Raw genomic sequence first — 13577 nt, forward strand, 5'->3', positions numbered from 1 at the left:
CCATGCACACGGTCAAGCAGTCCAGTGCCAGAGGCAGCAAAGCAACCCAAAAACATCAGGGAACCTCCGCCATGTTTGACTGTAGGGACCGTGTTCTTTTCTTTGAATGCCTCTTTTCTCCTGTAAACTCTATGTTGATGCCTTTGCCCAAAAAGCTCTACTTTTGTCTCATCTGACCAGAGAACATTCTTCCAAAACGTTTTAGGCTTTTTCAGGTAAGTTTTGGCAAACTCCAGCCTGGCTTCTTTATGTCTCAGGGTAAGAAGTGGGGTCTTCCTGGGTCTCCTACCATACAGTCCCTTTTCATTCAGACGCCGACAGATAGTACGGGTTGACACTGTTGTACCCTCGGACTGCTTGAACTTGTTTGGATGTTAGTCGAGGTTCTTTATCCAACATCCGCACAATCTTGCGTTGAAATCTCTTGTCAATTTTTCTTTTCCGTCCACATCTAGAGAGGTTAGCCACAGTGCCATGGGCTTTAAACTTCTTGATGACACTGCACACGGTAGACACAGGAACATTCAGGTCTTTGGAGATGGACTTGTAGCCTTGAGATTCCTCATGCTTCCTCACAATTTGGTTTCTCAAGTCCTCAGACAGTTCTTTGGTCTTCTTTCTTTTCTCCATGCTCAATGTGGTACACACAAGGACACAGGACAGAGGTTAAGTCAACTTTAATCCATGTCAACTGGCTGCAATTGTGATTTAGTTATTGCCAACACCTGTTAGGTGCCACAGGTAAGTTACAGGTGCTGTTAATTACACAAATTAGAGAAGCATCACATGATTTTTCGAACAGTGCCAATACTTTTATCCACCCCCTTTTTTATGTTTGGTGTGGAATTATATCCAATTTGGCTTTAGGGCAATTCTTTTTGTGTTTTCTCATTTAAGACAAATTAAATGAAGATAATAACAAATAATTTGTGTTTGCAATCATTTTCAGGCAGAAACTGAGTATTATCTGACAGAATTGCAGGGGTGTCAATACTTTTGGCCACAACTGTAGGTCATGCGATTGATGAAAGCAGTTGCTCTGTTAGACCCTACCCAATACCCTTACTAATTGCAAAGGTTGGCACCCTAAGAGAAATGTAAGATATACCGTACCAAACCCATGACTTCGGCTTACCCTGAGGCTGCTTTTACACTTACCGGGTTTTTTTGCACGCCGTTATTGCGGGCATTTTTTGCGGGCCGTATTCGCCGCAATTTTAAAGGTCTGCCGCAATATCGGACCGCAAAAAACTTGTGGATCGCCATTTTTCAGGTTCCCAATACTATAGCAAAAGTATTGGGAAAAAAAAACGTCGGTCCGCAAAACCGGAAGTCACGGCGCACCACAAAAACACCCTTCCATTGTTTTTGCTGCTCCATTGATTTACAATGGGGGGCGTGTCCGTAAGCCGTGAAATATATCGAGCAAGCTCGATATTTTTTTTAACGGCCCTCATGGCATACCGCGCTCCTACGAATTTTTGCGGCCCAGTTTTGTGGCCCCATAGAAATGCATTGAGGCCGCAAAAACAGGCCAAAAAAACACGGCAAGTGTAAAACCAGCCTTAGCATGCCCTATTGTTCACGTCACTCTCACACACTTCCATTAGCACAGGAGACCCACTGTAATATTTACAATGATATATAATAGTATCCTAAACGTGAAAATCCATATATGATCCCACAAATCTCATTCCTCTGAAAAAGAGAAGAACAATGATCCTTCAATAAAGAATAAACTTATTGGCGATTCATGAAGGGTTTCATCCCATTGTGTTGCACCTTGGCCCATTTCTGCTCTCAATCTGAAGGCTCATCAGGGAGCATTCAAGAACGTCACGTCTTTACAGAAAAGCAAGAAACCAAAGATCCTCAGTCAACGTCTCCAGGTGCTGCGCTGTAGGATGGAGCTGATGAATCGCTCAACACCACTTACATAAAATAGAAAAGTAAGGGTGGAGGTCCAAAGGATTTTAGTGTCCAGGCTATTCTGACAGTGATTATTAGCAGTACAAAAACAAATAAAGCACATATTGGAAGAAGTATTTGGTCTAATCTAGCAAGCAGAAAAATTGCCTTCGTCCACCATTCAAGTTGCATAACTTGAAGTTCATTGCCACGAATACATAATCTTCAACAAGGACCCAACCCTGGGTCCTTAACACTACTGGTCTTCTCATATGGGTCAAAATACTTTGTGGGCCCCCTATTCTTTAGGAGCCCGATGCAATTGCAACCACATCACCCATATAGTTACAGCCCTCTTCTCATGTCCTTCTGCTAGCGTATCCAAAAGTATTAACTGTTTGTTCACTGTTCCTTGGCCCTCAGTAATTTACTGGCATTGAATGCATATTTAATAAAAGATTATGTTAGTGAGGTAAAATTCTGTTTTTGGTATTAGTGAGGCCCCAATGCACCGATGTGACTGCTTCAACTAATGGTAATGTCAGGTAATGCATGTAAGTTAATATAACAGGCACTATGCACAAAAGACCATTGTTATCTCCATGCTGCTGCTCCTTCACTGTTAACTCTTTGCGGTGCAGGTACTTGTTTGCCATATGTGTATAGCATGGAGCACGAGAACCATCACGATTAATAGGAAATGAAAGACTTGCCTCATAGTATTTCACAATATTGATGACCCAAGCACAAAGGCCAGCTGCCGCAAATGACTTTGAGCGAACCTGGTCCGGGTTAAATTCTGGATCTTTCAGGTACTGTTCCTTTGCCACTTTTAAACAGTTATCATGAATATGCTCCTTGTCGTAAGAGATTAATGCTTGCAAAAAGTCATCAACCTAGATTGATAAAATATAGAATACAAAAAGTAAGAATGCGTTAATGCACAAGGTCAGTTTGGCAAACCAGCCATTTTTTATTATTTCTGCTGGTTTCTATGGTGCCAACATATTCCTCGGCGACGTACTGAAACGGTCGTCATACACATACATTGCCTATCGCCAACAGGCACATTCAAACTAGGGCCAATTTCATAGCCATAAGCCTATTATCTAGTGTAATACAAAAGGGACACTGCTTGTCTGCTCCTACATTAACCTGATATACAGGTAAAACAGAGATACTGCAAGTACATAAGACATTCTAAAACACAAAATCATTGGGGTCGATAACATGGTTGTATGACACTTTATGTATTTACATCTTCATATGGATGTAACCATACATAGCACCGCATGTTTTCTGCTGCCCACATAAACGCTTTACTTAAGATCGGCACTATTGTGGTTTTGTTGCACAATTCACCCATCAGTATGTTCTGGAGTACAGATGTAGTTAAAGCTTCATAGAAAAATGGAAGATGATACGACACTCACCAAGTGTTGTGAAAAAAATATTTTATTTAGAAGGCGCACATATTAATTTCATAGGGGAGAGCTATATGCCGTAGGACCTAGCAACTGTTTATTGGCGTTCACTCACGAGTCATCTGACAGTTTTGGTTGAAGCGTGAATTAATGTGAAACGGCCGTTGCCCGCTCTTATTCTAGGTAATGCTCTGCTATGAATATGCACTTCTTCAAAGTAAAAGAATGTGTTCACCAAGCTTGGTGAATGCAGTATATTATTCTGTGTTTCTACAATATTGTCATGTGCTCTAGCAACATACTGAGCACCGCCGCAGCTGGGGACATCTGCTGAGCTCTGGCGGATATATTTGATTTTATAGTGTTTAGTGCCAAGCACGGATTTAATTTTTACTATACGAACTTGTAGCCAAGGTTTACAAGACTCACAAAGCACCATCTTGATAACTTGTCACAGAAGACTATCTCACTTGGGAGGATTAAAGGGGTTGTCTGGCCTTAGGGTACAAGTCTGCAGTCACTCTATGTGACTGCAGACTTGGGAATCCTCATAGCACATACTTCAAGTATGGCAAACAAAATCTTTAGGACAACATACAAATCAATAGGGGTGGCCTCAGGCCTGAGTAACCCAACCACAACATGCAATAGCCATGGAACTACTCCTAACGATACCGTACACAACAAAAAATTGGAGTACCAATATCTAAGAAGAAGTAAAATCACAATAATTTTTATTTTACTGATAAATATAAGGCACCGAAACAACGTAAAACATAGTCATATCATAAGAGTTTTTTGCAAGACTAAGACTCAGGTGCAGCAATTCACATGCATACAAACAGCACAACCAAGTAAGATAAAGTAAAATGATATACCATTGCTAGTAAAGTGACAGTGCTTCAAATATATCCAGAGTTTAAGTGGTGATAATAGGGGTAGCCATGTCAATGCTTCGTCTCAGCCCCCTGACGAAGCCCAAGCGAAACGCGCGTAGGAGTTACACGTGCGACGAGCATCACAACTATGGGTAAGAACTATTGATCGAATGTGATTTTCAGTGGATGCCATGTGTAATACGATCGGTATCACATGTTACTATATGTGACACTGACCACACTATATTTGACATGGCTACCCCTATTATCACCACTTAAACTCTGGGTATATTTGAAGCACTGTCACTTTACTAGCAATGGTATATCATTTTACTTTATCTTACTTGGTTGTGCTGTTTGTATGCATGTGAATTGCTGCACCTGAGTCTTTATCTTGCAAAAAACTTTTATGATATGACTATGTTTCACATTGTTTCGGTGCCTTATATTTATCAGTAAAATAAAAATTATTGTGATTTTACTTCTTCTTGGATATTGGTACTCCAATTTTTTGTTGTCTACATACTTCAAGTATGTGATGCGCATACATAAGGTCACATGCCGACTAGACTGTGCAGCCTAGCTCAATGCAAGTGTATTGTCCGAGTCCAGACATGTCTAGTTGGAATGTGGCCAAATTATGCAAATTACATACTTGCGGTCACATGACTGCCGACTCCCGATGCTGGAGAATCCTCACAGCGTACTGTGTGTGCGTTGTGAGGCTTTACAAGTCTGCAGTCACATAGAGTGCCTGCACACTTGTACCCTAAATCCGGACAACCCATTTAAGATAACACAACGTTGCACAAGTCCTTGCCCGGTCATTAAGCCATTGAGCCAAGTATGTTGAATCACACTTTTTTATGCGGTGATTTCCCAGTGATGTGTCCTCTAAGTCAAGGAAAACTTTGTGTGACCTGTAGGTAAGAAAACTGGACTACCAACTGCAAATTCATGCAAATATGAGACAAACATGTCACCCAATATCCCTGAAAAGTCAGCAGTATGCCATGAACATTACCTTTCCCATAAGTGTCTTGCATGCTTTCCAGCTCCGGTCTTTAGCTATCCTGCCTCGGGGAGCCAGCAGCACCATTACAGCAGCGGTAACATTTATTACTGCTGTTGGTGGGTTAGGGAAGGTTTTAAGCTCAGTAAGGTTTACCTTTGAGACAAGAAAACAGATTGTTAGTATTCAGACTAAAGTGGTAGCATTATCGGACAGCCGATATCAAGGTATCATTTTATTCAGCTTCCTATGACATACCGTATTTTTCGGACTATAAGACGCACTTTTTTTCCTCCAAATTTGGGAGGAAAGTGTGGGTGCGTCTTATAGTACGGATATAGCATGTGGGGAGGGGGGCAGCAGCGAGTGGGATCGCACTGTTATCCCACTTCAGGATGTCCCCGCTGCCCGGAATCAGCTGCTGGGGAAACCACATGGCCCCGCTGATTAAGTGCAGTGAATATTTATTAGCTGCTCCCCGCCCACCGATCAGCTGAGCGGTGAGCCGGGAGCAGCAAATGAATGCTGCACTTAAGCAGGGACACACAGTTTCCCCAGCACTGATTCCGGGGAGAATCTGTGTGTCCGGGGGAGGAGGAGGCAGCAGCAGGGGCCAGGAGATCGCTGTATACCTGCCTGTGCTGGACGCTGAGCTGTCTGGTGCACAGGGAGGACCTGTGTGATGTCAGAAGTGGGCGGGCTGGAGCATCACATGGCAGCTCAGAGCCCTCCCTCTTCTGACATCATCACAGGTCCTTCAGACTCCCACCTAGAATCTGCAGCTTCCTCTTATGTCCTGCGCTGTGGAAAGGCAACAACAACAGGGAGGGCTCTTGTGTGTGCAGCCATGGGATGCTCCAGCTTTTACCTCACAACAGTGTGGCTGGCTGCCACAATTAAGAGGTCAGTCTTTACAAAACACAATAAAGCACTCTGCCACTCCTTTGGTGAACTATAACTCCCAGCATGTCATAGGATCTGCAGGACATGCTGGGAGTTATAGTTCTCCCATGGGATTTTAAAGCAGCACTCCAGTGTTATTTTGCAGTGCTGGAGTGGTGCTTTCACTATAAGCCCTGTGCCCCCATTCTTAGGGCTCATTTCCACATGCGAGGCACACGTCCGTATCTCGCATGTGGAAACCAAGCTGTGGAGCCGGCACTCCAGAGCGGAGCGTGCGGCCGCATAGGAACACATGGAGCTGCACAGCTCCGCTCCAAAGTGCCGGCGCCAGAGCTTGGTTCCACATGCGAGATACGGACGTGTGCCTCGCATGTGGAAATGAGCCCTTATACTCACCCTCCAGCGTCTTCATATCGTACTTCACAGACACCACACTGGTCCCGCAGCTTCCAACATAATAACATACTATTATATATAATAACACCACATATAATAGTATGTTATTTATGTTATTAAATATTTTACCACATTTTTTTTGCTTCTAATATTTTTTTCCCTATTTTCCACCTCTAAAACCTGGGTGCGCCTTATAGTCCGGTGCGTCTTATAGTCCAAAAAATACGGTACATGCCCATATGCTTTGAAAGTTTGATCCTATTGAGAGATTCCCTTTAATAGCAGGATAAAAATTGTTACTTTTTATCAGCATTCAGAAAAGCGTCCAGTTTACATCTACCAATAACACCAATGTTAATTTCCAGGTCTACTTCTCTATACTGGTATAGTAATAGGTTAGTTATTACACACCAAAAGAAAGGCAGAAAATACTGAAAAAAAGTACACTGAATATAAAGGTGTACTCACCCCTGTTAAAATGGCAGGTTTTTGTTACGTAAAAAAATCTTACCAAGAAGATTAATTTCAGAACTTTTTCAACCTTGTCACTCATAATTTGTACAAAGCCATTGAAAAATAAAGTGAAATCTTTTTCATTTGAAACAAAAATAAATAAAAGAACTAAAATATTATTGCTGTGTAAACATGCACACCCTTAAACTAATACTTTGCTGAAGTACTGTGAGGCAGTAATTGGCTTACCTGTAGGGGTCGCTGAGCGTTTCCCCCAGGATGCGCAGAGAGGCGTATTGAGGTCATGAGAGGACATTGCTGTCACAGGCATAACTGTGGTTGCAGTCCGTTTCATGCCTGGCCGGGTTTTCCCATGTGGCCTAAGGTCGCAAGTTTGTTTGTAAAACCCCCTGCAGCAGAGCATTGGGTGTTTAAGTACCAGAGTGGAGTTTGTATGGTGTAGAGCAGACAGCTCTGCAAGAGCCTAGCCTGTGTGAGGGTAACACAGCGCCCAGCAGAGCGAACTCCTGGCACCCACAGCGGTGCATTCGCCCACGGCAACTAGTCTCGGAGGTGGATGGTCTTGCGCCCGGCGGTGAACTGGAGGTAGACTGTCCTGTGCCCGAAGGAGGACTAGCGAGTTTAGTGACTGTAATCCAGAGGATATGTGCCCGGCTGCAATCCGGAGGATATCGTGTGCTGTGTTTATGTGAGTTGGATATTTAATGCTGTCAAATAAACACATTAAAGAGACTTTTGTTTGGAACTTTGCTGAGTCACTGCCTCATCACTGCATAAGGCTACTTTCACACTAGCGTCGGCATGGGGCCGTTGCTATGCGTCGGCCCGACGCGCGTTGTGAAAGTAATGCCCGATGTGGGCAGCGGAAGCTGTCTTACGACGCTTCCGCTGCCCCATTGTAATGTCTGGAGAGGAGGGGGCGGAGTTTCGGACGCGCATGCGTGGTCGAAAATGGTGGACACGACGCGCAAAAAAGTTACATGTAACATTTTTTGTGCCGACGGTCCGCCAAAACACGACACAACGACGGTTGCGACGTGTGGCACTCCGTCGCAATGCGTCGCTAATGAAAGTCTATGGAGAAAAAAACGCATCCTGCTGGCAACTTTGCAGGATGCGTTTTTTCTACATAACGACGCATTGCGACATGCGTCGAACGACGTTAATGTGAAAGTAGCCTTAGTGTGTTACCGCTGCACTACAAGTACCCTTTGAATTTATGACTGCATTTAGTCTTTTTGGGGGTTGGAGTCTCTCAGCACAACACATCTAAAATTGTCAATCTTTGCTGACTCTACCTTGCAGTAGCTCCAAATCTGTCAGATGATTGTTAGGGCATCTACTGTGTACACAGTCCTCTTCAGGTCACTCCCAGATTTTAAATTGGATTCAGGTCTAGGCCATTCCAAAACTTGGCTTAGGGTCATTGACATGCTGAAAGGTGATAATCCTCCTCATCTTCAGCTTTTGCTGCTTGCAGGTTTTGTTGCAAAATTAACTGTTATCTTGCATTATTCATTATTCCATCCACCTTGACTAAAGCCCCAGTTCCACCTGCTGAAAAGCAGCCCCAAAGCACAATGCTGCTTCCACCATGCTTCACTCTGGGTGATCAAGAAGGGGTTGTCCTAGTTGAGAATAACCCCTTTAAATGTGATTGGCTAATTCTAAAGACAACTACATCCCCAATAATAAGAGGGTGCTCATACTTACGCAAGAACATTATTTTAGTTTTATTTTTATTTTACCCCTCAAACGGATTTTAATCATTTCTCAATGGATATGTACAGATTATGGGGGAGAAAAAATCAGAAATTATTCTTCTTGGTATGATTTTTTTTTTTACATGACAAAAATCTGGCATTTTAACACAGTTGTGTATAATTTTTATATCCACTATACATTATCTTTGACTAAATGAACATTGTTGTCGATTATACATAGTACGGTTATAATTGAAGCTTTAGGTAGGTAATATTTCTGTTCTTCTACTGGGAAATTATACCATTATTTTCCTTGCTCATACTTTACAATGGATGCACTCATTCCAGCAGATGAGTGATGTTCAAACACAAAAATGTGACATCCTAAAATATATAAAGATAAAATCTAAAAATGTACTTTGCATTCTGGCAACAAAATTTACCAGCACTTTTTTTTTGTGCCAAGTATGTGGTACAGGAAATACTCAATATGAATGATGACTCCCTGATGAGCAAAAGAAAAGAGATCTCTTTGCATGGGAAGATACAATTGAATACTTGTAAAACATCAGTTAGACGTCTTTAAACCCCACACATTATCTTGTCAGATGTTGTTAAATCACAGTTCCTACTGAGATGCAAGCCATGTTGTTTACTTCTAAAGCTCAATTTATACCAACCATCATGTTAAAACTGGCTGCTGCAAAGGGCTTGTGTATAGAGAACATTTCCCATATCTAACACTTCAGACCCCTGAAGCTTCAAGAATTGGTTAAAAATATCATAAAATAATGTTGTTTAGTTGGCATAATGACAGGCTTACGAATAATGACAGGTCCACCACCATCAGAGTTATACGTTCCCTTCTTAGTGTTTTTTAATGTGTTATAATGCAATATTGCTATTACGATGTCACCGTGTTTTCGGGACTAAAAGTCGCATGTTTTAGCAAGAAAAAAAAAAAGGAATGGTATGGAAAGTCCCTAGGCCTTATAGTCCACTTGCAGACTCCTCTATCTTCTAACTCAATGATGTGGTCTTCTCTGGCCACCACAATGGACCAGATGTTGCTTTCCGGTCTGCAACTGAACATCCGATTGAACACGCCGCTGTTTCCGATGGCCAGAACTGGGCGCCGCAGGATAATGTAGCCTGTTGGCCTGACTCTTCCTACTGCTCCCCAACCTGCATACTACAACCAGGGATATCATATAATAGAGTTGGATATCACCATTATCATTAAGCAATCTGAGCCTAACCTTCTTCAACTGTCGAGGCACAAGGTAGCTACATCGCTATTTGGTCACACGGGTTCTATCTATTAGAGTAAATATGACCAAAAACATGTGTAATACAGTAGCAGAATTGTAGATGAGATTTTAGGAAATCTATTCCATATACCGCAGTGAATATCCACAGCGTAAATTGACTGGTGATGCAGATTTCACATTCACAGCATATTAGTTTGTGCCAGCTACTTGAACGGGTCTCTCACAAGGCAGAGATACCGGAGACTCCTCACTAACTTATCCCTATCCTCCCTATTCTATGCTAAAGCAGCAAAGTTAGCGACATTAAACCATCTACTTCCTTACACATCCAGGAAAGTTTTAGTTAGAATTTATATTTTTTCCGTGTTTATAAATCTGGTAGTGTCCTACAGTTCAGTGAATCTGATTGTCCAAAAATTATGGTATATCATGTTACCCAAAAGGACATGCAATTGCGCCATGATTTACCCTGTATTGTATTGTAACACGGTACCACAATACAATTTGTTATTGTACATCACCCTGTATTGTAGAAATTCAACATTTATCAGGCAATTATCTCAATATCGGGCACAAAACCTATTTGTTTCAGGCTATAAATACTCAAAAAATTATTAAAACATTATTCTCAAAAAACAAGTTATCCCCTATTCATAGTATGGAAAATAACTTGCAGATCGCTGGGGGTCTGACCACAGAGGCCCTCAGGGATCCCAAGAACAAGGCTCTGGAGCCTCAAAGTGAATGGAGCAGGAGAGCATGCTCAACCTCTGCTGGATTCGTTATCTATGGGACTGCCAAGTGCAGCTCTCAACTATAGACAATAAATGGTGAGGAGATCAAGCATGTGAACCTACATTCAAGATGGATCTCCAGAGCCCTGATCTCAGGATTCTTGAGGTTCCTCTGGTCAGACCCTAAGCAATCAACCGCTTATCACCTATACAAGGGATAGCTTTTTTTCTGGGGACTTAAGGCTGAGTCACATATAACGATATCGTTAACGATATCGTTGCAACGTCACGCTTTTGGTGACATAGCAACGATCCCGCTAACGATCTCGTTATGTGTGACAGCGACCAACGATCAGGCCCCTGCTGGGAGATCGTTGGGGAATGATCAGGACCACTTTTTGGTCGCTGATCACCCGCTGTCATCGCTGGATCGGCGTGTGTTATGTGTATGTGTTCACTTGTAACCAGGGTAAATATCGGGTTACTAAGCGCAGGGCCGCGCTTAGTAATCCGATATTTACCCTGGTTACCATTGTAAAAGTTAAAAAAAAAAAACAGTACATACTCACATTCTGATGTCTGTCACGTCCCACGCCGGCGTCCATAGGGTTAAAACTGCTTTCGGCAAGAGCGCTGCTAATGCACGCGCTGCTGCCGAGAGCTTCCCTGCACTGTAACCCGATGTTTACCCTGGTTACCCGGGTGCTGCAGGGGGACTTCGGCATCATTGAAGACAGTTCCAACGATGCCGAAGTCGTTCCCCTGATCGTTGGTCGCTGGAGAGAGCTGTCTGACAGCTCCCCAGCGACCACACAACGACTTACCAACGATCACGGCCAGGTTGTATCGCTGGTCGTGATCGTTGGTAAGTCGTTTAGTGTGACTCCAGCTTAACCCTTAAAACTTTTACTTGGAGTAAGTGCTACAATTTTATTTACCTTGTTAAGGGTATTTAGGGCTGAAGTAGCAGCTAATAAGGCTGGTTCAGCTTTCATCAGGTCATCCTCACAATCCTTCTGCTTCACAGATACCTCTGATTGTATTGATGCCACCTAAAAATAAAAAATGTGAAATATTCCACCCCCCTTCGCATGACATACAACACCTAGCAGACTTTAGAAAAAAATAATTACAATTTTTTTTTTACTTTTTTTTTTTTTTTGCTTTAATTACATATTTATAAAAAAGAAATTCTGGGTTTTCAAAGTTCACTTCTATTTTGCTCTAGTTTGCACATGGATAAGTCACAACTAATTAACCTGTTGCTATTGCAATTTTAGTTAGAACAAGCTCAACTTGTTTTTTTTTTTTTTAAATTGAAAACCGCTAAGTAATTGCAATTTTCTGATGACAGCAACTGGATGGCGCACTAAAACCTATGTCAGATATGTACGAAAGAAGATAAATCCTTCAGAATAGTGGAGTGAATATAATTATTGTATTTCTCACACCCTTAATAGAACCTACACATTAAGATGAGCTCCTATTGTCCCTTCAAATCAGTTTAAGAGCTGAAAGGTGAGAAAATACAGAGCGAGGTGAAGTGGTAATCGTGTTGGAAAAATACTGCTACATGCCCTACCATCACAATCCTTTACATATCTTGCTCCCTGGAGAGAGGCTTGTTGAAAATGGCTTGTCTACAAAAGGTGTTCTCTGTGCAGAGTGTTCCTTGGAATATCTAAATGACTGCATTACACTGACCTTTTGCTCTTCTGCATCAGCAATGGTCTTTTCCTGGCTCACTTTCTCTGTCTGAAGCCCTATTTTAGCTATTAAAGCTTCAGCATCTTGGTTTCTCTGCTTCAATTCTGCCTCTTGTGAAGCAAGTTTGGCTTTTAGATCTTCTACCTGGAGGGAAAAAAAGGAAAATATTTTTAGAGTTTTGTAATGTCAGGTCACCATCTATAGTATATATTTAATTTTTGTTTTATAGTATCAGAATAGAAAAAATATAAAACTTACTGTCTAAAGAAAAGAAACCCTGGCTTTTTTTTATATCACTTAATTCACTGTCAGGATCTGCACGTACTCCGTAATCTTTCCTACTTGCTGTCCCTTACAAGACGTAGCAGGAAGGTATAAAGACTTAATGCAATACTGTATATCTCTTATTTATAAAGAACAAATCTACCTCTAAAGTGCAATGTTCATGACTACCATACTGTGTTAGTATAATACTCTACAGAAAAACCACAGCCAAAAAGTCCCATAAAAAATATAATTTATTAAATATATATTAAAATACCATAACATAAAGGAAAACGCGCGTTTCGGAGCACAGCAGGGCTCCTTCCTCACTCACCCACCCCCGGAGGAAGGAGCCGTGCTGTGCTCCGAAACGCGCATCGGGGTGGGCTCGGGTTTCCCCTCTGTTGGTACATATCAGGTAAATATATTGGGAGTATGGATGTTTGGTGATATATGGCCAGTATTGGATAATTAGCTTTATGTGTGCACTTGCATTATTTTGCCTATATGGTTTTTTTTTTCCGGTCTCCTGGAGTTGCTAGTACATACTGCTATGTCTATACATTCCCATTTACTATGTGTAATTTATACTAATAATTCATGATATGTTGATGCAGTGGGGGGTACCCTGTAGCCCTATGTGTATCATCGGTACTGCTATTCAGTTGTTTCACCAACCCCATTTTTTTTTTATGTACCTTTTCCTTTATGTTATGGTATTTTAATATATATTTAATAAAGTATATTTTTTATGGGACTTTTTGGCTGTGGTTTTTCTGTAGAGTATTAGGATTTCTGTTATACAGTTGTCCCTATTTTTTGGTCCTAACATATGCACATGGTATACTAGTGCCGCTATTAGCATTGATCTATTATAAATCTTTTGCTCCATGTGTATATTAT

General features: G+C 41.7%; 1 protein-coding gene across 1 annotated transcript in view; it reads right to left on the reverse strand.

Annotated features, from left to right (window-relative positions):
* Positions 1-13577, reverse strand: part of DNAH11 (dynein axonemal heavy chain 11) — a 390030-nt gene that overhangs the window by 95875 nt on the left and 280578 nt on the right. Inside the window, exons 58-61 of the mRNA XM_077268714.1 lie at positions 12408-12554; positions 11642-11755; positions 5235-5378; positions 2622-2804 (exon numbers count right to left, since the gene is read on the reverse strand). Of these exons, the coding sequence (XP_077124829.1) occupies positions 2622-2804; positions 5235-5378; positions 11642-11755; positions 12408-12554 (588 nt within the window). The remainder of the gene's footprint in view (positions 1-2621; positions 2805-5234; positions 5379-11641; positions 11756-12407; positions 12555-13577) is intronic.

The sequence above is a fragment of the Ranitomeya variabilis genome, chromosome 6 (genome assembly GCF_051348905.1).
Source record: "Ranitomeya variabilis isolate aRanVar5 chromosome 6, aRanVar5.hap1, whole genome shotgun sequence".
In the NCBI taxonomy this organism is placed as follows: domain Eukaryota; kingdom Metazoa; phylum Chordata; class Amphibia; order Anura; family Dendrobatidae; genus Ranitomeya; species Ranitomeya variabilis.